The sequence below is a fragment of the Oncorhynchus gorbuscha genome, linkage group LG02, assembly GCF_021184085.1.
Source record: "Oncorhynchus gorbuscha isolate QuinsamMale2020 ecotype Even-year linkage group LG02, OgorEven_v1.0, whole genome shotgun sequence".
NCBI classification, from domain to species: domain Eukaryota; kingdom Metazoa; phylum Chordata; class Actinopteri; order Salmoniformes; family Salmonidae; genus Oncorhynchus; species Oncorhynchus gorbuscha.
Window position 1 is genome coordinate 60,559,893 of NC_060174.1, and position 24,142 is coordinate 60,584,034.

The 24,142-nt window shown below is 42.3% G+C and overlaps 1 protein-coding gene and 1 long non-coding RNA gene across 2 annotated transcripts in view; both read left to right on the forward strand.

The window, feature by feature from the left end:
- LOC124005691 (bifunctional heparan sulfate N-deacetylase/N-sulfotransferase 1-like) overlaps positions 1-19,546 on the forward strand; it is a 36,555-nt gene extending 17,009 nt beyond the window's left edge. The window contains exons 3-14 of the mRNA XM_046315162.1: positions 2,163-2,250; positions 2,575-2,729; positions 2,932-3,117; positions 6,068-6,196; positions 6,426-6,608; positions 7,864-7,960; positions 13,885-14,008; positions 14,523-14,697; positions 15,013-15,183; positions 15,403-15,512; positions 16,055-16,157; positions 16,857-19,546. Coding sequence (XP_046171118.1) covers positions 2,163-2,250; positions 2,575-2,729; positions 2,932-3,117; positions 6,068-6,196; positions 6,426-6,608; positions 7,864-7,960; positions 13,885-14,008; positions 14,523-14,697; positions 15,013-15,183; positions 15,403-15,512; positions 16,055-16,157; positions 16,857-16,976 — 1,641 coding nt within the window. The 3' untranslated portion in view covers positions 16,977-19,546. The remainder of the gene's footprint in view (positions 1-2,162; positions 2,251-2,574; positions 2,730-2,931; positions 3,118-6,067; positions 6,197-6,425; positions 6,609-7,863; positions 7,961-13,884; positions 14,009-14,522; positions 14,698-15,012; positions 15,184-15,402; positions 15,513-16,054; positions 16,158-16,856) is intronic.
- A 1,483-nt stretch (positions 19,547-21,029) lies between these two features.
- LOC123995202 lies at positions 21,030-23,769 on the forward strand. The gene is made up of 3 exons (XR_006831791.1): positions 21,030-21,140; positions 22,025-22,171; positions 23,636-23,769. It is a non-coding gene; the product is annotated as an uncharacterized LOC123995202 (long non-coding RNA).
- The last annotated feature ends 373 nt before the right edge of the window (positions 23,770-24,142 follow it).

A 24,142-nucleotide genomic window follows, 5' to 3' on the forward strand; every position in this document is an offset into this window, starting at 1 on the left:
CGCTGGCCATGGAAGAACACTGACATTCCTGTCTTGCAGGAAATCATGCACAGAACGAGCAGTATGGCTGGTGGCATTGTCATGCTGGAGGGTCATGTCAGGATGAGCCTGCAGGAAGGGCACGAGGGAGGAGGATGTCTTCCCTGTAACGCACAATGTTGAGATTGCCACCAATGACAACAAGCTCAGTCCGATGATACTGTGGCACACCGCCCCAGACCATGACGGATACTCCACCTCCAAAATCGATCCAGCTCCAGGGTACAGGCCTCGGTGTAACGTTGATTCCTTCGACGGTAAACGCGAATCCAACCATCACCCCGAGTGAGACAAAACCGCGACTCGTCAGTGAAGGGCACTTTTTGCCAGTCCTGTCTGGTCCAGCGACGGTGGGTTTGTGCCCATAGGTGACGTTGTTGCCGGTGATGTCTGGTGAGGACCTGCCTTACAACAGGCCTACAAGCCCTCAGTACACCTTCCCGCAGCCTATTGCAGACAGTCTTAGCACTGATGGAGGGATTGTGCGTTCCTGGTGTAATTCGGGCAGTTGTTGCTGCCATCCTATACCTGTTCCGCAGGTGTGATGTTTGGATGTACCGATCCTGTGCAGGTGTTGTTACACATGGTCTGCCACTGCGAGGACGATCAGCTGTCTCTCCTGTCTCCCTGTAGCGCTGTCTTAGGTATCTCACAATACGAACATGGCAATTTATTGCATTTGGCCACATCTGCAGTCCTCATGCCTCCTTGCAGCATGCCTAAGGCACGTTCACACAGATGAGCATGGACCCTGGGCATCTTTCTTTTGGTGTTTTTCAGAGTCAGTAGAAAGGCCTTTATAGGGTCCTATGTTTTCATAACTGTGACTTTAATTGCCATCTGTCTGCAAGCTGTTTGTCTTAACGACCTTTCCACAGGTGCATGTTCATTAATTGTTTGTTTCATTGAACAAGCATGGGAAACAGTGTTTAAACCCTTTACAATGAAGATCAATGAGATCTTCAGTTTCTTGCCAATTTCTCATAAGGAATAGCCTTCATTTCGCAGATCAAGAATAGACTGACGAGTTTCAGAAGAAAGTTCTTTGTTTCTGGCCATTTTGAGCCTGCAATCGAACCCACGGATGCTGATGCTCCAGATACTCAACTAGTCTAGAGAAGGACAGTTTATTGCTTCTTTAATCAGCACAGCAGTTGTCAGCTGTTCTAACATAATTGCTAAAGGGTTTTCTAATGATCAATTAGCCTTTTTAAATGATAAACTTGGATCAGCTAACACAACATGCCATTGGAACACAGGAGTGATGGTTGCTGACAATGGCCTCTGTACGCCTATGTAGATATTCCACAAAACATCAGCCGTTTCCAGCTACAATACTCAATTACAACATTAACAATGTCGACACTGTATTTCTGAACAATTTGATGTTATACTTTTTTCACCCACCTGTAGCAGTCGCTCCAGCAGGTATATCTCTCTGGTCACCCCCAAAACCAATTCTTCCTTTGGCCGCCTCTCCTTCCAGTTCTCTGCTGCCAATGACTGGAACGAACTACAAAAATCTCTGAAACTGGAAACACTTATCTCCCTCACTAGTTTTAAGCACCAGCTGTCAGAGCAGATTACTGCACCTGTACATAACCCATCTATAATTTAGCCCAAACAACTACCTCTTTCCCTACTGTATTTATTTATTTATTTTGCTCCTTTGCACCCCATTATTTCTATCTCTTCCTTGCACATTCTTCCACTGCAAAACAACCATTCCAGTGTTTTACTCACTATATTGTATTTACTTTGCCACCATGGCTTTTTTTGCCTTTACCTCTATCTCACCTCATTTTCTCACATTGTATATAGACTTGTTTCTACTGTATTATTGACTGTATGTTTGTTTTACTCCATGTGTAACTCTGTTGTTGTATGTGTCGAACTGCTTTGCTTTATCTTGGCCAGGTCGCAATTGTAAATGAGAACTTGTTCTCAACTAGCCTACCTGGTTAAATAAAGGTGAAAATAAAATGTAATGGACAAAATATGTGCTTTTCTTTCAAAAACAAGGACATTTCCAATTGACCCCAAACTTTTAAACGGCAGTGTGTATAATTTATGTAATGCATGTGAATGACTCCTAACAGTTATCCATGTCCCCTTCTGTCCAGGCCCTACTGGAGACTCAGAATTACCTCCGAACCGTCGTCCCCAACTTCACCTTCAACCTGGGCTTCTCTGGGAAGTTCTTCCATACTGGTGAGTGGACAGGCAGTTGGTTACCCACTGCATGACTGTATAGGCAAACCCAGGGCAGAGCTTATAATAGAATGTTTCACGACAGACAATCCAAGCCTCGCATGTTCCAGAGTATACCATTCATCATGAGGTACATCACCAAGAAAATGTATAGATCGAATGTCAACAACAGGGGGAGAAAATGCACATTTTTATGCTTATTAATGAATCAACTTCCAAATATCACGGCGCTAATAGCTAGGTTTTCATCACCACCACACACCTATGCCTGCGTATGTGTAGACTAGACTAAACTCCCAGTCTCCCTCTGTCTCTATGCTCCAGGTACGGATGAGGAGGACCTGGGTGATGACCTGCTCCTCTCCTATGGGAAAGAGTTCTGGTGGTTCCCCCACATGTGGAGCCACATGCAGCCCCACCTTTTCCACAACCAATCCGTGCTGGCCGAACAGATGCTGCTCAACAGGAGGTTTGCGCAGGTAGGTTGGGGTGGCCTCTGCAGTCTTTACACACACTCTATATATTCTACACACTGAGGGTTTTGTTTTATTGATACTGAGAGATGGGTGGCTGTTAAAAAATGCATGTTACTGTTAGGGTCGATTTTTTTTTTTTAAGTAGAAAAATAGCATGGGTGAATTAAATGATAATGTGTTGAATCAACCTCTTCTCTCCGCCCAGGAGCATGGCATCCCCACCAACATGGGCTACGCTGTGGCTCCCCACCACTCTGGGGTGTACCCCGTCCACGTCCAGTTGTACGACGCTTGGAAGAAGGTGTGGGGCATCAAGGTAACCAGCACGGAGGAGTACCCCCACCTCAAACCTGCCCGCTTCAGACGAGGCTTCTACCACAGTGGCATCAGTGTAAGGACTCGGCCCAATCACCCCCTATCCTAATTCTCTCTCTCGCTCTCGCGCTCTCTCGCTCTCTCTCGCGCTCTCTCTCTCTCGCGCTCTCTCTCACTCACTCACACTAGGTTCTATGTACAATGGGGCAAAAAAGTATTTAGTCGGCCACCAATTGTGCAAGTTCTCCCACTTAAAAAGATTAGAGGCCTGTAATTTTCATCATAGGTACACTTCAACTATGACAGACAAAATGAGGGAAGAAAATCCAGAAAATGGATTTATGAGTTTATTTATGAGTTTATCTCTATACTTTGTTATATACCCTTTGCTGACAATGGCAGAGGTCAAATGTTTTCTGTAAGTCTTCACAAGGTTTTCACACACTGTTGCTGGTATTTTCCCCATTCCTCCATGCAGATCTCCTCTAGAGCAGTGATGTTTTGGGGCTGTTGCTGGGCAACACGGACTTTCAACTCCATCCAAAGATTTTCTATGGGGTTGAGATCTGGAGACTGGCTAGGCCACTCCAGGACCTTGAAATGCTTCTTACGAAGCCACTCCTTTGTTGCCCGGGCGGTGTGTTTGGGATCATTGTCATGCTGAAAGACCCAGCCACGTTTAATCTTCAATGCCCATGCTGATGGAAGGAGGTTTCCACTCAAAATCTCACGATACATGGCCCCATTCATTCTTTCCTTTACACTGATCAGTCGTCCTGGTCCCTTTGCAGAAAAACAGCCCCAAAGCATGATGTTTCCATCCCATGCTTCACAGTATGGTGTTCTTTGGATGCAACTCAGCATTCTTTGTCCTCCAAACACGACGGGTTGAGTTTTTACCAAAAAGTTTTTTACCCAAAAAGTTTTTGGTTTCATCTGACCATATGACATTCTCCCTATCTTCTTCTGGATCATCCAAATGCTCTCTAGCAAACTTCAGACGGGCCTGGACATGTACTGGCTTAAGCAAGGGGACACGTCTGGCACTGCAGGATTTGAGTCCCTGGCGGCGTAGGTTGTTACTGATTGTAGGCTTTGTTACTTTGGTCCCAGCTCTCCGCAGGTCATTCGCTAGGTCCCCCCGTGTGGTTCTGGGATTTTGCTCACCGTTCTCACTGTAAGAATTTACAGGTCTGTGAGAGCCAGAAATCTTGCTTGTTTGTAGGTGACCAAATACTTATTTTCCACCATAATTTGCAAATAAGTTCATTAAAAATCCTACAATGTGATTTTATGTATGTATTTTTCTCATTTTGTCTGTCATAGTTGAAGTGTTCCGATGATGAAAATTACAGGCCTCTCTCATCTTTTTAAGTGGGAGAACTTGCACAATTGGTGGCTGACTAAATACTTTTCTGCCCCACTGTATAAACTAGCTGTTCTTGAAATGATCTGTGTTGATATTTCAAAGACTTGGTTTTGTGTTCCATAATTTAACGAGAAGTATTAAATTGAGGTTGTTTGATTCATTTAACTCTGGTTCAGAGGTCGCCCAGTTATGTTAATCGATAAAATCTCTGGCTCCTGGTAAGTGCTTGATATTGAAAGGCATGTGCCTTTCAGAGGACAAAGCTTTGTTTTCGGTGTGTCTGAACATGTTTGGTGTATCTCGTGGTAACGGCGCTGAGGAGCGTGAAGGAAAGGGAAGACGCAGGTCGTGCCGAAGTAGACGTGCTGCCACGCCGTGAGGCTGGCGTGGTCTATTCACTCCCCTTCTCCATCAGTGTTTTACCCCTCCCCCCTTCCCAGGAAATGAAGCCCGCTGACACAGACAGTCGTGTGAATGATCATAATGGACATTGCTATGTTAAGCTCTCTCTACATGACAAATCTCACTGGCGATGACAGCCCCTGCCAAAATCAACAAAGACAACTGCTTGGCTTGTGACGTGACGAGAAACGTTGTCGTTTTCAGACAAATGTAATATCGCTGTCCATGCCAATTTATTTACGGTATCTCTACGAAGTGTCGTTTTCTGTCCATATGCTTGGCATGGGTAAGATATTTACACTCAAATGTCTCATACATTTTAAAGCTGAAAGACATTTTGTATTTTCTTTATACACAATGTGTTTAGGATGTTAACTTCTGATCCCTGTTAGAAGGCCCCTTTTCTAGCACCAGCAGTTTTCAGTTATTTATTCATTGTCTGGTGGAGGAGTGCGAGGATGTCACGGAGACGTTAATTCCGACCTCCACACGTCCCTGTGAAATATTCACTGGGTAGTTGGCAGAGATCCTCTGAGGTGTAAACCTAGATTTATTTATTTTTCTCTCCCTCCTCTTCTTTCTTCCACTCCCTCTTTACCCCTTAATCAGCAGTCTGTGGCTCCCGTTAGCGCGGGGCCGTTAGCCACTCTGTGTTGTCAAAAATCAGGGAGAGAGAGAGAGAGAGAGAGAGAAAAAGCCTGGGAGCCTCAGTCTGCACATCCAGCCTTCCCTTCCTTTCCCTCCCTAAGCATTTCACTGCTGTTTTCGCTGCTATTTTTACCCACGGCCCCAGCTATGACAGGGCACGACTTGATACACCGTGCACCTCGGCTGAACAGACAGTGCGATGCTTTTTCAGGTCGTTCTGCTCCTGTGATTGTGTGCTCAGATGCGAACCGATTTGCGGGTTGTTGTGTTTGAACTATGTTAGGACAGAGACTTTGTGTTAGGATCGAGAAATGGGTTCGCTGATGGACTAAATTGAGCTACGTCATATTTCATTCTCCACAATGACAGTGTGACCACTCTAACTTATTGGGATAATGATATTGAACCACCTGAGCTGGAAGTGTAGACAACCCAGAGGAATAAAGAGTGTCCTCAAGCATTTCTGACCGAGTGGCCATGTTTTGACTTTTGTGTATTTGATTAGTTATCCACTGGGTATCAGGGTCTGCTTCTATTCATACACTCCCCACTGTGCAGATGTGTTGCTATGCAATATTGATTGTGTGTGTGTGTTAATGCACTGCAGGTGCTGCCCAGGCAGACGTGTGGCCTGTTCACTCACACCATCTTCTACAACGAGTATCCCGGAGGACCCAAGGAGCTGGACAAACTCATCAGCGGAGGGGAGCTCTTCCTCACGGTGCTCCTCAACCCGGTGAGACCAGACACACCTCCACCACTAGCATCAGGAGTTAAATGCATTTCGCCATCACGGATTGTGCTGTTTTGAAAACCTTTTTATTTCTCCCCCCCCCCCCCTTTTTTGAAATGCATTTTGTGCCAGGGTAGTTGGAGACGACAGTGCGTTGCGTGGTCTTTTTTTTTTCCCCTCTGAATGTCTTTCTGTCTTTTTTTCTTTTTTTTCCCCCATTCCATCCTCACAGATCAGCATCTTTATGACCCACCTGTCCAACTACGGGAACGACCGTCTCGGTCTGTACACCTTTAGGAACCTGGTGAAGTTCCTCCAGACATGGACCAACCTGCGGCTGCAGACCCTGGCGCCTGTGCAGCTGGCCCAGCGCTACTTCCAGATCTTCCCCGAGGAGAGGGACCCCATCTGGCAGGTGTGTGTGTGTTTGTGTGAGAGGCCATGAGAGCTGTGGGGTCACTGGGTGTTTGGAACTCGGGACTATCATAAAACAGGCTGTCGTTTAAGAGAAGGCTAGATAGAAGAGATGTTGCCTTCTGACTCCATTGCGTCATACAGTGCAAATCTTATTTTGGTAGCTACAGCTTAGGAGAGGCTGGCTCTTTGAACTGTGGTGTTGTGGTGCTCCTGCTTCCACAGTACCACTCTCCGACACCGTTTCCCATCAACGCAGAGAGAAGACAGGTTTCCTTCCCGAAGAGGTCCAAGTGCCATCTTGGCAGTTGCTCATACTGACTGTCAATATTGAGTTCTCACAAAGTGGAGAGGTTAATGTGTGCCGGCCGGCTCCCTTTGAAGTTTGGAGCAAACTTGTGCCTGCCTGGGTCCAAAGGCTTCTTCGTCACAGCACCGTGTTAAGTGTCTTGGGATTAATGTGATATCCTGGTCACCTCATAGATGTCAGTGGGGACTGAAGGGAAGGAGGCAGGTAGATTGAAGGCAGTTGGCGTCCCCTTGACATGCAGATTGACTCCGAGGCACATGAAGATGCTCGCCTCGCAGGGCGACTCTGAACTATTTTCCACACAGATCCACTGAAGGCTACTTACCGCTCAGGAAGACCAATGAAAAGGCAGCCTGCCTGATACTGACTACGGGTTCTCACCCAAGTCCTTTCTTGTACAAGCGTAATTGATCAAGGGGTGAATCAGTAATCAAAGGTTTGAGTCCGCTCCCTCAAACCTCTATTGGAATAGACTGGTTGGGTTCATTTGAGCGGAATTAAAAGCTACATGTCCTCCGATAGGCATCGTTGGTCCCATAGGGTGGATACGGTTGCCTGTAACCATTGTGCCGCATGTTTGTACACCCCCTCACTGCTTTCTTGGCTGGCTTTAATCACGTAACACTGAAGTCCCCTGGCTAGGTCAGTGGTGGACTTTAATTACAAACAGACTGCCGCTAGATATGATACTGGAGCCTGGAGAGGGTGTGTGTGTGTGTGTGTGTGTGTGTGTGTGTGTGTGTGTGTGTGTGTGTGTGTGTGTGTGTGTGTGTGTGTGTGTGTGTGTGTGTGTGTGTGTGTGTGTGTGTGTGTGTGTGTGTGTGTGTGTGTGTGTGTGTGTGTGTGTGTGTGTGTGTGTGTGTGAGAAAGTCACATCCATGGCAACTTATCCTGAGGCACCTTACCGTTTACTGAACTTCCAGGTGAACTAACTTTGTCACTACAGGACCCCTGTGAGGACAAAAGGCACAAAGACATTTGGTCCAAAGAGAAGACGTGCGACCGATTCCCGAAGTTGCTCATCATTGGACCACAGAAGACAGGTGAGCAGTAAACAACAGATATTGTTTTTGTACAATATGATATCTCATGAGGCACTGCATCGCAGTGCTTGAGGCATCACTAGGGACACTACAGGTTCGATCCCAGGTTGTGTTACAACCGGCCGTGACCGGCGTGTCCCATAGAGCGGCGCAAAATTGACCCACCGTGGTCCAGGTTATAGGATGGTTTATCTGGGGGGGCTTTACTTGGCTCTTCGCGCTCTCGCGTCTCTTTGTGGCGGGCCGGGCGCCTGCAGGCTGACTTCGATTGTCAGTTGAACTGCGTTTCCTCAGGCACGTTGGTGCGGCTGGCTTCCAGGTTAAGCTGGCGGGTGTTAAGAAGCACAGTTTGGTGGGTCATGGACATATGATTCGAAGGCGGAAGTTTACATGCACTTAGGTTGGAGTCATTAAAATTAGTTTTTCAACCACTCCACAAATTTCTTGTTAACAAACTATAGTTTTGGCAAGTCGGTTAGGACATCTACTTTGTGCATGACACAAGTAATTTTTCCAACAATTGTTTACAGAATTCACTGTGTCAGAATTATAGAATTCACTGTATCACAATTCCAGTGGGTTAAAAGTTTACACACACTAAGTTGAATGCCTTTAAACAGCTAGGAAAATTCCAGATAATTATGTCATGGCTTTATAAGCTTCTGATAGGCTAATTGACATCATTTGAGTCAATTGGAGGTGTACCTGTGGATGTATTTCAAGGCATACCTTCAAACTCTTTGCATGACATCATGGGAAAATTAAAAGAAATCAGCCAAGACCTCAGAAAAACTCCAAGTTTGGTTCATCCTTGGGAGCAATTTCCAAACACCTAAAGGTACTATATCTATATCCACAGTAAAAACGAGTCCTATATCGACATAATCTGAAAGGCAGCTCAGCAAGGAAGAAACCACTGCTCTAAAACCGCCATTTAAAAAAGCCAGACTACGGTTTGCAACTGCACATGGGGACAAAGCTCGTCCTTTTTGGAGAAATGTCCTCTGGTCTGATGAAACAAAAATAGAACTGTTTGGCCATAATGACCATTGTTGTGTTTGGAGGAAGAAAAAAAAGGGAGGGGGGCTTGCAACCTGAAGAAAACCATCCCAACCGTGAAGCACGGGGTGGCAGCATCATGTTGTGGGGGTGCTTTGCTGCAGGAGGGACTGGTGCACTTCACAAAATAGATGGCTCAATGAGGAAGGGAAATGATGTGGATATATTGAAGCAACACCTCAGAACATCAGTCAGGAAGTTAAAGCTTGGTCGTAAATGGTTCTTCCAAATTGTCCAAATGTACAATGACCCCAATCATACTTCCAAAGTTGTGGCAAAATGGCTTAAATTTGTTGGCAGAACTGAAAAAGTGTGCTCGAGCAAGGAGGCCTACAAACCTGACTCAGTTATACCAGCTCTGTCAAGAGGAATGGGCCAAAATTCACCCAACTTATTGTGGGAAGCTTGTGGAAGGCTGCCTGTAACATTTGACCCAAGTTAAACCATTTAAAGGCAATGTGATGATCCTAATTTACCTAAAACAGGGAATTTTTACTAGGATTAAATGTCAGGAATTGTGAAAAACTGAGTTTAATTGTATTTGGCTAAGGTGTATGTAAACTTCTGACTTCAACTGTGTGTGTGTGTGTGTGTGTGTGTGTGTTTTTATTTATTTATATTTATTTATTTTTATATTTATATATATTTATTTTTATATTTTATGTATATATATGTATTTATATATATTTATTTTTATATTTTATGTATATATATGCATTTATATATATTTATGTATTTATTTTTATAATTTTTTATATATTTATTTTTTTTATATATTTTTGTGTGTGTGTGTGTGTGTGTGTGTGTGTGTGTGTGTGTGTGTGTGTGTGTGTGTGTGTGTGTGTGTGTGTGTGTGTGTGTGTGTGTGTGTGTGTGTGTGTGTGTGTGTGTGTATATACACATACTACCAGTCAAACGTTTAGACACACCTACTCATTCAAGGTTTAAAAAAATATTTGTACAATTTTCTTCATTGTTTAATAATAGTGAAGACATCAAAACTATGAAATAACACATATGGAATCATGTAGTAACCAAAAAAATGTTAAACAAATCCAGATATTTGAGATTCTTCAATGTAGCCACGCTTTCCCTTGATGAAAGCTTTGCACACTCTAGGCATTCTCTCAACCAGCTTCATGAGGTGAGGTAGTCACCTGGAATGCATTTCAATTAACATGTGTGCCTTGTTAAAAGGTCATTTTGTTTAATTTCTTTCCTGATAATGCGTTTGAGCCAATCAGTTGTATTGTGACAAGGTAGGGGTGGTATATAGAAGATGGCCCTATTTGGTAAAAGACCAAGTCCATATTTTGGCAAGAACAGCTCAAATAAGCAAAGTGAAATGACAGTCCATCATTACTGGAAGACATTAAGGTCAGTCAATGTGGAAAACTTCAAGAACTTTGAAAGTTTCTTCAAGTGCAGTCGCAAAAAACATTATGTGCTCATTATGTGCTATGATGAAACTGGCTCTCATGAGTACTACAACAGAAAAGGGAGACCCAGAGTACTTCTGCTGCAGACGATAAGTCCATAAGAGTTACCAGCCACAGAAATTGCTGCCCAAATAAATGCTTCAGAGTTCAAGTAACAGACGCATCTCAACATCAGCTGTTCAGAGGAGACTGTTTGAATCAGGCCTTCACCTTCTTTGGTCTGGAGTCCAAATTTGATATTTTGGGTGTATTTTTGTTACCAGCCACCAGCATGGCATTGTTTTTTAGTTAGAAACAGCTGCAAAGTTATTGGCCACCTTCACTTTTTTTATACCATTTAAAAATTATCCAAATCCATTGGAGAAAGATAATAAATGTTTACTTATTTTTTAGCTATCCTGTGTTATAAATATATATCTGACCGTTTTATAAATGGTTTAATTGCGTGATAGGATGGCATTTTGCAAAACCCGCTTGCCCCGTCCCCCCAAGAAGAATGGATTTGACCACTAGAAGTCACTACATGCTCCAGATAAGGTTAGCAAGATGGCTGGCTAGCTATCTAGATAAGGTAATCATGCTAGCTGACAGCTGTCAGTGCCCTATTTGTGGATGTTTGTCAACGCCACGTCGAAATCTCCCAATTTGTGAATATGTATAAGAAGCCTTCGTCATCCCCCAGAGGTAGAGCAGGAAATGCACATTTAGGTTCCATGACTGGAAATTACATTCAAATAGTGGCAGCAATGTCCTCTGGGGTAGTCTTTTAACATTCAGGTAACTTTCGAAATAAGGGAAACACCAACATAGTGTCTTAATAAGGCGTTGGGCCACCACGAGCCGCCTGAACAACTTCAATGCGCCATGGCATAGATTCTTCAATTGTCTTGAACTCTATTACAGGGATGCGACACCTTTCTTCCACGAGAAATTCCATCATTTGGTGTATGGTCAATAGTGGTGGAAAACGCTGTCTCAGGCACTGCTCCATAATCTCCCAAAAGTGTTAAATTGGGTTGAGATCTGGTGACTGAGAAACAAACACCATTTAAACCCCCTATACTCCTTTGAGACCCCTCTTTCAAAGTCACTGAAATCTCCTATTCTAGCCATGGTAGCCAAAATAATGGGCAACTGGGCATTTTTATACATGACCTTAAGCATGATTGGATGTTAGTTGCTTAATTAACTCAGGAATCACCTGCTTTCAATATACTTTGTATCCCCCATTTACTCAAGTGTTTCCTTTATTTTGGCAGTTACCTGTACATCCATAGATATGACCTGAGCTCGTTCCAGGTGCAGCTGGGGGTTATAGATAATGTACTGTGTCTCAGATAGTCTACTCTACACACCACTAGGGTATGGCTAACTGTACTAGATCCACTGCACCAGAAGGACAACCGCTTCTCTGCCTGGCATGGAACAGCCTTGAACCTCTGTTTATTGACAGCAAGGAGAGAAGGGATGGATAATTGGCATCTGGGCAGTCATTTACGGAGTGTCACACACTTTATTTAATTTATAGGATCACCACAGAGGCAGTCAAGCAGTCAGTCATTGGGTTTTATTGTAACCTTGACTGCTTCCCACTAAAAGGGAATTTCAGGTTTAGTGCGTAGCCTAATTAAACTTCTTAAAGATGTCCTAAGGGAGCGATAGCCCTCCTGAGACTGCTGTAAAATGACAATGTTAATCTTTTCAATAAAAACGGATTAAGGGGCTGGGTCTGAGAGTAAATTTACACATTTCACCATTGTAATTACCAAACTGCATCAGCATTCACTATAGTCTCATCAGCCATCTTGTCTGTCAACTTTACCTCCACCACTCCTCTTTACCTGGCACTTTATCTCTTACTTAGTTGAGTGTTTTGGGCTCTCAGCCTCTAGGTAGACCTGTTGCTATTTAAAGCTATAGCACATTTCAGATGGGTAGTAAATAGCCCCTCGTAAGAACCAGAAATATATCCAATTTTTTTGCATTTACCAGTGGTGGAAAAAGTGCAGAATTATCACACTTAAGTAAAAGTAAAGATACCATTAATAGAAAATGACTCAAGTAAAAGTGAAAGTCACCCAGTAAAATATTACTTGAGTAAGACTAAAATGATTTGGTTTTAAATATACTTAAGTATCAAAAGTGAATGGAATTGCTCAAATGTACTTAAGTATCAAAAGTAAAAGTATAAACCATTTCAAATTCCTTATTAAGCAAAACAGACAGAATAAAAAAATAATAATAATTAAATTGACGGACAGCCAGGGGCACACTCCAACACTCAGACGTAATTTACAAACTAAGAATTTGTTTTTGGTTAGTCCGTCAGATCAGAGGCAGTAGGGATGACCAGGGATGTTCTCTTTGATAAGTGCATAAATTGGACCATTTTCCTGTCAAAATGTAACGAGTACTTTTGGGTGTCAGGGCAAATGTATGGAGTAAAAAGTACATTATTGTCTTTAGGAATGTTGTGAAGTAAAAGTTGTCAAATATAAAAAAGTAAATTTACAGATACCCTCAAATGTCTTAAGTAGTCCTTTTAAAGTAGTTTTACTTAAATACTTTACACCCCTGGCATTTACAATTCCTTCAGAAATATTCACCTACTTGATGTTTTCCCCCCACATTTTCTTGAGTTACAGCCTGAATTTAACATGTATTAAATTGAGATGTTGTGTCACTGATCTACGCACAATACCCCATAATGTCAAAGTGGAATAATGTTTGTAGAACTTTTTGGAAATCAATAAAAAATCATCTAAAATCTCTTGAGTCAGTAAGTATTCAACCCCTTCATAAGTTCAGGAGTAAAAATGTGCTTAACAAATCACATAAGTTGTATTGACCCTGTGTTCAATAATTGTGGTTAACCTGATTTTTAAATGACTAGCTAATCTCCACAATCCACACATATACAATTATCTGTAAGGTCCCTCAATTGAGTAGTGAATTTCAACCACAGATGCAACCACAAAGACCAAGGAGGTTATTCAATGCCTCGTAAAGAAATGCACCAATTGGTAGATGGGTAATAAAATAAATAGACAATATCCCTTTGAGCATGGTTATTAATTAAGCTTTGGATGGTGTATCAATACACCCAGTCACTACTACTAACTCTATTGCCAAAGAGGAAGGAAACCACTCAGGGTTTCCAGTCAATTACAGAGTTTAATGGCTGTGATGGGAGAAAATGGAGGATGGGATCAACAACATTATAATTACTCCACAATACTAAGTTAACTGACAAGAGTAAAAAGAGGGAAGCCTGTACAGACAACAACATTTGGAAAAACTGAAGTGGTGCGAATACTTTCTGAAGGCACTATGTCTAATATCTAACATGTATTTACATTGCCTAATAGTATCTATATTGGATATTTGCATCAGCAATACTCATGAAAACTGCTGGTCTTTGTGCAGGCACCACAGCCCTGTATCTGTTCCTGGGGATGCATCCTGATTTGACCAGTAACTACCCCAGCAAGGAGACCTTTGAGGAGATCCAATTCTTCAATGGCCACAACTACCACAGAGGCATCGACTGGTACGTGTCTTCCCTTGTTCTACTTTATAATTAACCCGCCATGCTTTTCATAGTGTATTAAACCAACTGTTTTGAGACATATTCCAGTTAGTATTTTGGGCTTTAGAGGAATGTTTCATCCTTCGAAGGGAGAGGCTTTGGTTCATCCCCCCTCTGAGCTCAATCATTGATTAACAGAAAGCAGACCATTGTATTAATGTGTGGTGGGCTCGGTTGTGGAAAATTGGTCTCTTTCTGCTAGTGACTGGTTTTTGCCGGTGCAGTCATATGTTTTATCCAGAACATTTAATCATTTTCATAGTTATTGATGACAAATAAAACTAGTCTGTGTTGTTTACGTAGGATGTTGCTATTTGTTATATGGACAAGAATGACGTTTATCTTGAATCATTCTGATCCTTTTTTGTCAAGCAATTGTTGTTGTACTTTAAATGGTGATAATGAATTGTCTTTTGGTGACAGATTCATCTAATCCGTTTCAAACTGCTCTGTCTGTTTGTCCTCGCTGGAACAGGTACATGGAGTACTTTCCCCTACCCTCCAACACCAGCTCAGACTACTACTTTGAGAAGAGCGCCAACTACTTTGACTCGGAGGTGGCTGCACGCCGGGCTGCCGCCCTCCTGCCCAAGGCCAAAATCATCACCATCCTCATCAACCCTGCAGACAGGGCATACTCATGGTACCAGGTGAGCCTCCCTCCCAGAGAAAAAACACTTCCCATCGTTCCATTTCCAACACCAGACTCTATTATAGGGATAGCAATTGGGTGAAATGCTGTGGGTGGCTTGAGGGTAGCTTTACTCCTTTTCCAGGTCAGCCGCATTGCTGATTTCCCTTGAGCTTGCAAATAAAGTATCTAATATCCTGGTATAGAAATAGGTGATGTACCGGTTTGTAGGAGTGTGAAATGAGTTGGAATGCCCTCTGCAAGGACACAGCACTCTGGAGGAATCTGGCAAGGTGGGCTGACTGTGACGTCATATCTGTCTGTTCTGCCCCAGCACCAACGTGCCCATGGTGACTCAGTCGCCCTGAAGTATACTTTCCATGACGTCATCACTGCTGGCCGCAATGCCCCCATCAAGCTGAGGGTGCTCCAGAACCGCTGTCTGGTACCGGGCTGGTACGCCACCCATCTGGGCCGCTGGCTCAACCACTACCCCCTCAGCCAGGTATGTTTGGTCATCTGGGTCCCAGGTGTGCATGCTTATACTCATGTGTGTTTTACAGTGATTGTGCTTAAATGGAAACAAACATTTATTCAGTCTGCATATACTATGTGAACGTGGTCAGTACAGTGTGTGTGCGTGTGTGTATAGGCTGTTGTCGGTGTTGAATTTAAGACCGCTCACCTAGTCTGACCTACTGTGCTGTTGTGACTGGTTTTTCAGATTCTGGTTCTGGACGGTCAGGTGCTGAGAACAGAGCCTTTTGCTTTGATGGACAAGATCCAGAAGTTCCTTGGGCTGACGAACACACTGAACTACCACAAGATCCTAGCGTGAGTGTCTTATTCGGGCTTCGAAAACCACTGTAGACCCACTTGCTGGAGCCAACACGTGGCAAATGAAAGCTTTTGTTTCCCTAACCGTTGTGGAATGTAACATTATGCGTATTAATGCATTGAGCTGGCCAACACCCGTGTGGTTGTGCAGGAGCCTATCTTTCCTGTTAAGAGCAGAGGTGCTTGCTTTGTAAACAGCTTTGATGTGATTTTTCAGAATGTTCCCTTCTGGAGGGATTACCATCGCTTTGACATCTCTCTGCCAACCTATTCCCTTTCTTCTGCCTCCCCCTGGTCTCCAGCTCCCCCCCCATATCTCTGTTTCTGCCTCTGATGCTTGACCACATAATCACTCAGCCATCCTTGTAAACAGCCACATCTGTCAGCCACATCCTCTGTAGACAATGGATATGCTCTTCTCTAAACACGAAGAGCCGCAAACCATCTGTTCAGGATTTTTGATTAGGTTGGGAATTTATTTTCATCATTTTTGACTGGGCCCCTCCTCTGTTTTATGGTTCTGTGTTCCTCTGTTCTAGGTTTGATCCCAAAAAAGGGTTCTGGTGCCAGTTGTTAGATGGGGGGAAGACCAAATGCTTGGGCAAGAGTAAAGGACGGCGATACCCCGAGATGGACACAGATGTAAGTTACGAACCTTTCCCTCAAGATAAGTGGATTAAATTATTCCACACTTATTTCACTTTTGTCACCTTGAAAAGCAAGTATTTTTAGATTTTATAGAAGAAAAAAATGTGTTTCCTACAGTCAGTGCTGCTTTATCATTGCTTGTCTGTGACAGACTCCGCTCCTTTCAGGCTGGGTTTGGAAAGCCACCAGATCGGGCAGAGTGTCTAATGAGCAGACATAGAGTGGAGTTGTGAGGGGGGGCAGGGTGGGCAGTGGGCACAGCTCAGGTCCTTGAAGTTACCTTGACTGTTTTGGCACAGACACCTCGGTGGTAATTAGCTGGGTAATGGCGGGTGATTTTTCTCTCTCTGCTGCAGTCAGAATGGCAGGGCTCATGAGACTCACAGAGCTGCAAGTGCCCGCTGCCTGATTTGCTCAGTATCTGGGCAAAAAATCTCTGCACACTAAGTTAACTACAGATCATAGACAATGTAATGTGGTATTGTTCCCTGTGCATAAAAGTTAGATATTCATGATAACATTTTAATATTTTAATATAATTTGAACACCACCTTAAATGGGCAATTACCGTATCCAGGGTGGGAACTATAAATGATGTATTGGTCTATTCAAATTTTTCTTGTAAACTATATGACTCTATATTTGACTCTCTCTCTCTCTCTCTCTCTCTCTCCCCCCCTCATCCTGTGGCAGTCTCGCGCCTTCCTTAGGGAGCATTACAGGGACCACAACATAGAGCTGTCCAAGCTGCTCTATAAGATGGGCCAGCCTCTGCCCAGCTGGCTCAGGGAGGAGCTGATCCACACCAGGTAGCCTCAGCATGGCCAGGGACACAAGGACAGAGACGCCACCTCAGCCTGCCCACACATAGGGGGTGCACTCTCCCCTCCGCTCCAGCCAGCCAGCGCCACGCGGGGTGACCAGGAGCTGAGGAAGCGGAAGAGACCCAGCAGGCCCTCCATGCCCACTCAACTCAGTGGCCCCCAATGACCCCAGTTTGGGGTGTGGGCCTCCAGAAGGGAAAGAGGCAGGGGTGAATGAGAGACATGAACTGTGTTTAGGATTGCTCTATTTCTTTCTCCCGAAAGAATGACAAAGTGCCCGTCTTGACCATGGGCACATGCACACAGCAACGCTGGGGCAAAGCGAGAGGAGGGAGGGATCAAAGAGATGTATCATTTCCTCAAGGAGAACCAATGTTATTATTCGGTCTCTCACACAGACAGGCAGACACACACACTCTCTGTGCGCTTTGCAGAGGGCGGAGAAAGACTTTGTTTCTCTGTGCCAGTAATGGAAAAATACACTAGCCAATAATGGATATTCAAGTGCCGGAGTGGATTGTTAATTTGAAAGTATTTCTGAATTTATATTTGAATCATTTAACACTCATATACTGCTGGATGTCTGTATTTCTTTCGAGCATTGTATGTTCCTTTCAACTGTCCCATGTTTTTAATCTGTGTTCATCTGAAAACATAACTGGAGTCCACGAACTGCTCCTACAGACCACACTGATACTTGACCTTTATCAAGTCAAATCACCTTTGGGTCTCTAAGACCTTCAATTGAATGAATCCACAGTACAATGGGATTTTAAAAAAGTGAAAACGGTAATATTTCCAAATGAGACCAGCTTGCTTTGTTTTGGTCAGTGGAACGTTGTCCTTGGTCGGAACTGCCTTAATAATGAAATATTGAAAACCCATTCCTAAATACAGCTGGACCCTACCATGTCTGTAGAGTACACTACAAACTGAACGTAAATGTGACATGAAAAATGTAGCTGCATGTTTTAAAGGCCTTAAAGTGGATATTGCAATTTCACTCCAAGGAGACGGGCATCCTCGTCGCCATCCAACTTGTTACTGTACCGAGCACGTCTCTTGATTATCCGCTAATAGAGCAAAGGAGAGCAGGATGTTGATTCCCCGGTCTTTCCCAACTCAACTGACTCGAGCTCAATCACTTCCCTATTCATTCTGTCATTTGATTTGTTACTCCTTTTGTGCCTGTACAATAGGTGAGTGCAGAATAGAAGGATATCTTTTGATCGGCTCCAATGGGGGAAGGATACTGGTACCCCTAGCCCTTGTCTCCTAGTTTCCAGTTACAGACAACACGGTCTTCCCTTCCACTTGGAATGGCTTTGCCACGTGGTCAAACCAACACACCTGGGGAGCGTAGGTCACAGCAACATATCTCTAGCTCTGCAGCGGTTGATGTAGTATGCCCTTTGAACCCAAGCCCACTGGATCAGTTGGTCGTGTAAATGGCGGCCTGTAAGAAGTGGTCCTTATCCTTCCTTGTTGGATAAAGGTTCACACTGTCCCACGTCATCCTCGGACGTTGTTCATCAACGCAGCTTATAGTCCTAGCCCACTTTCATAGTGTCCAATCAGGTGTGTTCTGCAAAGACTTTGGGATAATTAAGAGGTGAAATTGGATTTGAGGCTGCAAATTCAAGACTGTTAATCCCACCCTCTGGAGGAGCTGGGGTGCTCTATACAGGAGACATTGAGGGCCTTTTCTTTTCTCAGTTTATTAGTCAAGGTTATAGGAATGTAAACTCAATTTTATCTCCTGTCAGTTGCTATGGATGCATATACGAATAATATGAACATAATCTGGGAGGTTAATGTTTCTTTGTTGTATTACAATCCGGTATGTACAAATACATGATCTACTCTGAATCCATGCTCTCCTAGAAGCACAGTATTTATTTCTCAACACGGTGTAAGAAGAAGGTTTTGGTCGAACTTTCCTGTTAAAGAGAACCGTCCTTGTTTGTGTGAGGGATTTTGCAGTGCTCCAGAATACGAGGGTCCATTTAACATTTTGTATTACTTGGGCCCTTGTAAAGAAGTGTGGTCTTATGGGTCCATTCTAGATTAATTGTATTTAAGGTACCAAATCATGCACCTTGTGTGGTGACACACCACGCATGCACAAATGCTGCTCTCATTTCAATTTGTTCAAGGAGCTGTAATATAGTCACAAATCCTTTGTCTTGTCATTTCCTTTTGCTTTTGAGCTGTTTTACAATGCAATATAAAGTACAAGTGTTCTGGTTCAGAGTATCAGGGAGGGTGTTGTGTTGTTTGAGCCTAGACACTACGGTCAAGAGATGGGCCGAGCGAGTTCCCATGTCTGGGCAGTTCCTTCACTCCCCCACACACTCAGCAGGAGTCCCAGTGAATTTCACTCTGTATGATAATGTTGGACATTGAGTAGTGATCATTAACTATAAGGAAATGATAATCATCTGGACTGTACAATCAACCAATTGTTGTTAATATTTTTTATTGTTTGTAGCTAATATTTTTGTGATTTTTAATTTACAAATAAAGAAACCACTGTCTTTTAAACTTTTGTCATTCATTTTTATTTTACATGTAGTTGATGACGATCTCTTGGAATATGTATTGTGATAAGAGCAGGACAGGGACCCAACCTGAAAACCAATGTGGCACATAAACGAGGTTTCATCCAACTGGCGACAGATTTTCATGTGAATATTCTAAAAAATCACCAAGAAAATATCCGCATTTTCGCTCCAAACGGATTTGTTGCGGATAAAACTCAGTGCGAGATGACTGCATAAATGTATTTTTTTCCCCTTAAATGTTCATGTACCGAATAATAAAAGTTACATGTGTTTCCGTCGCATTTTGAATTCTACGGAGTCAATTCTACCGAGTTATGCATTAAATAGCAAATACAGATACTCTGGCCCTGGCATTTTAACTCTAGCCGACGGCACGCAGATACAGGCCGGGTAGGCTTGTTTATGGATAAGAGCGAGAATAGTTGTATTTGTCAAACGGCAGGCAAGCATCAATCATGTCACCAGAATGAGACCCTCGATATATTTGGGAAAGAAGCATCAAGATCATCGTGCACTTTCACCACCCTGTGAAGTTAATAACTTCATCTGTAGCCTAATAAACTGCACGGTGTCTGTCCTGAGTCGTATTGGGAGGACCACATACCATATCATCGCGTTGACTCCAAGTTTACTTCGATCTGATGGTTATTATATAATATTTGCGCATAAGGGCGTTTCCACCACAATTTCTGTCAATTCATTTTACCGACGCAAAAAGATCCCATGTCAAACAAATTATCTGTCGGCATTTATCAAAATTATACCGAAATTACCTGTTTCTATCACAGCTGTCGTGATTTTTTTCAAAATAAGATGACTTTACTTTCATAACTGTATGGAAACGTGGTGAGTGACTGTAAATTGTCTTCTTAGCTGTCATATAACAGTAAATACAGTGCTTAATTTGAGCTGAATCCTGACGGAACAGGATAGGGGAAAGTCATGTATGCCCATAAATATCAAAGAACGTGACAGACAATTTAAAATATATTATATTATATTATTTTCCTCATGCAAAATGTACATGGATTATTTTTTTGTTCAATTGATTTATTTCTCTGAAATGTTTTCCTTTAAAGTTTTTTTTACATCGCATATTTAAAAACCATACATAAATCTCACATGTAGGGATTAATTATTTAGTCATTGCATTTGGTGTTAGGCAACATTATTACTACTTTGTTTCTTGTAGCTACTGTAGATGATACTTGCCATCATTTTGAGAATAGATTGAGATGGGGTAGACAACTATTGTAGGTTTAAAATTTGTGTACATTTTGAAAATGCACAGAAACCTGTTTATTGTCATACACTGTAGATGTGGCTGCCCATAAGTTTATGGCATCACATTGGATTTATAAAACATGGTTTAGATATTATGGTTCTAACTAATGACTGCAGTCGGGTTGTAATTACCTATTATTTTGGACTGAGTCCACCCAGAATTTCCATCGGGAATCGTTTATGCATATTGCCAACAGCAGGGGGTGCGGTATGAGAGTCTCCTTTCGCTGTTACATGCAATGTGCTTTGTGGACTTCACCGGACAGAGGTTGCTCTTCTGATTTCAGTTTTGTGATGAAACAAAGGTGTGGTTGAATTTATTCTGCCACTGTCTTCTTATCGTCTCGGCCTTAAGCCTATTTTTCACGGTGTCAAGGCATATGAACTAACAGGTTACAGAGCAAACAACTCAATTATCACAACCCATATACTAGGTTGTAATATGGCTTTTTTTCTGGTTTAGCTTCCCCAGTGATTTTACCCACGCATCGCTACTGTACACAATCAATTTATTTATAGAAAATGTTGGAGACTAAATGGTGTTCTGAGTGATATTTACCTTTTATGTTGAACTTGTGAAGTTTAAATGTGTCAATTGATCGAGTGAAAACTAAGTGATCTTGACAGAGATGAGATGGTTTGCGGCCAAGCTAGCCTAGCCCATAGAATAACATGAAGAAATGGTGCCAGCTAATATTCTGGTTTGAATTTATTGATTCATAGCTTCTCTGAGATAATATTGTGGTTTATTTTCTACTCCGTTTATATTTTCTATGCCCTGACATCTCCAGATTTCAAGTGTTATATATTACAGAGTTGTATTATTATTTTTTAATAAGGTATACACTAACGCTAAGCTAACTGCGCTAACACTAGCCTGTCAATTCTATAGGGTTGCTATTAGCTTAGTGCTACCGTAGGCTTGCTGAGTATTGAGATGGCTGATTTGGTTTATTTTTATTTAGCTATAAAGGTTAAAACAGACTTTCTTATATGTGTATTTATTGTTATTGAAAAAGTACATGATTGTTAACTTTTATATAATCTTAAGATAATGGTGTATTTTTAAATACAAGTCAGTGTATTAGCTGGCATGACTATTTTAAATAAAGAGAATGTATTATGTTACTGTACTTAATGGACGTTCTAGTCTTTTACAGCATCTGACTGAATTATTCATGTTTTGCAGATCAAAATTCACCCAGGCTCAAACGTTATGGTCCCAAAGAACGTCTGGAGGGCAGTCATGCAACTAGGCCAACAGTTACATTGACATGGCAAGAGCTGCTGTTGGGTGCTTTTGATGTTGACATGTTGCTGAAGAGCAACCTGAGAGGTATGTACAGAGATCGTATAGACCGTAGAATTAGAATGACTATAAGGGTCAAAGGCCCTTAGATCATGGAAGGGCTGGGCCTTGCAGGTGATGGAGAAGCATGTTCAGGCTCAGTCGAATTTCATCTCCAAGTTTGAAGTTCCAATCACATTGGGTCATTTTTGGGGGGGTTTCCATCTCAGAATGCACATTTAAGGATAACAGGTAACCGGAGGCACATCGCCTGTGAAAGAGGCTAGTTGCTGTTCACGCAAACCAACACTGTTTCTGATGGGAATGTCCATTTTACTCATTCTAATTCTATGGGACTATGGAAAGGGAAAGGGGGATACCTAGTCAGTTGTACAACTGAATGCATTCAACTGAAATGTGTCTTCTGCATTTAACCCAACCCCTCTGAATCAGAGAGATGTGGGGGCTGTGGTATAGTATGTATATATATGTATGTATTATTTGTAGCGTTGTACAGCTAAACCAGAGTCATTATCTTTAGACCTAACTCAAATTTAAATATTTGGCTGTGTCATTAATTATGACACATCGAACTTATTTGTTTTGAACAATTCTAAGTGGTAAAGCTAAAATGGGAGACAAAAGAGATTGGATCCTGAAAAAGTGATAACAATAACTGGTGAGCAGGTTTTTTTCTTCATCGATTACAAATATGCATTTGACAGTGTGCAGGTATCTCTACTTTGCACATTCTTCCATTGCAAAACTACCATTCCAGTGTTTTACTTGCTATATTGTATTTACTTTGCCACCATGGCTTTTTTGCCTTTACCTCCCTTCTCACCTCATTTGCTCACATTGTATATAGACTTGTTTATACTGTATTATTGACTGTATGTTTGTTTTACTCCATGTGTAACTCTGTGTCGTTGTATCTGTCGAACTGCTTTGCTTTATCTTGGCCAGGTCGCAATTGTAAATGAGAACTTGTTCTCAACTTGCCTACCTGGTTAAATAAAGGTGAAATAAATAAAATGATATTGTTCTAAAATATAATATCACTTCTAAATGACTCATGGCAGAAAGAATGGTGAATATTTTTCCAGACACTGATTTCGAGCTTATTTTATTTTCCCCCATTCAACAAATTTAAGATGTTAAAGGGATAGTTTACCTTTTTTTAGAGTTTATAGTCAGATTGCTAAATCCCCTCAAGTCAATAGTGGCTATTTAAAAATCTTTGAACCATGGATTACAGTTTCTCCTGGCCCATGGACTACTTTCAGGGTAAGGAACCCTCTTACTGACTTTAAGGTGTAAAAAAAAAAAAAGTGAACTATCCCTTAATTTAATCATTGCAAATAGGGCATTAATGGTCAAGGATTTCTTATTCAACTGAATCTGATAAACTTTTGAAAAAAAAATACCAGAAAAAAACATGTATGACCCCTAACCCAACCCCTAACTGTTCTATGTGCTATTTATCTTGGATTTGTTGCATTCCCTCCACAGATTCTGTCATGAAGTCCTTACCTGGTTCAACAAATGGACACGTGGGAATGGCTTACAACAATAACATGGCTGAATTAAGAAGTGATGGGAGCAAAAAATGGAATTAATTGGATTAAATGTGTTTCGTGTTTTGAGCCGTTTCATTCGAACGTTTTATTACCATGACTACTAAGTATCACTAAATTAATGTTCCTGTTACATAAACTATATTTACAAAAGAATGTGGACACCCTTTCAAATGAATGGATTCAGCTATTTCAGCCACACCCGTTGCTGACAGGTAAATAAAATCGAGCTGCTATGCAATCTACATAGACAAATATTGGCAGTAGAATGGCCCGTACTGAAGAGCTCAGTGACTTTGAATGTGGCACCGTCATAGGATGCCAGATTTCCAACAGGTCAGTTCGTCACATTTCTGACCCAGTCAACTGTAAGTGTTGCTATTGTGAAGTGGAAACATCTAGGATCTACAACGTCTCAGCCGCGAAGTGGTAGAACACAAGC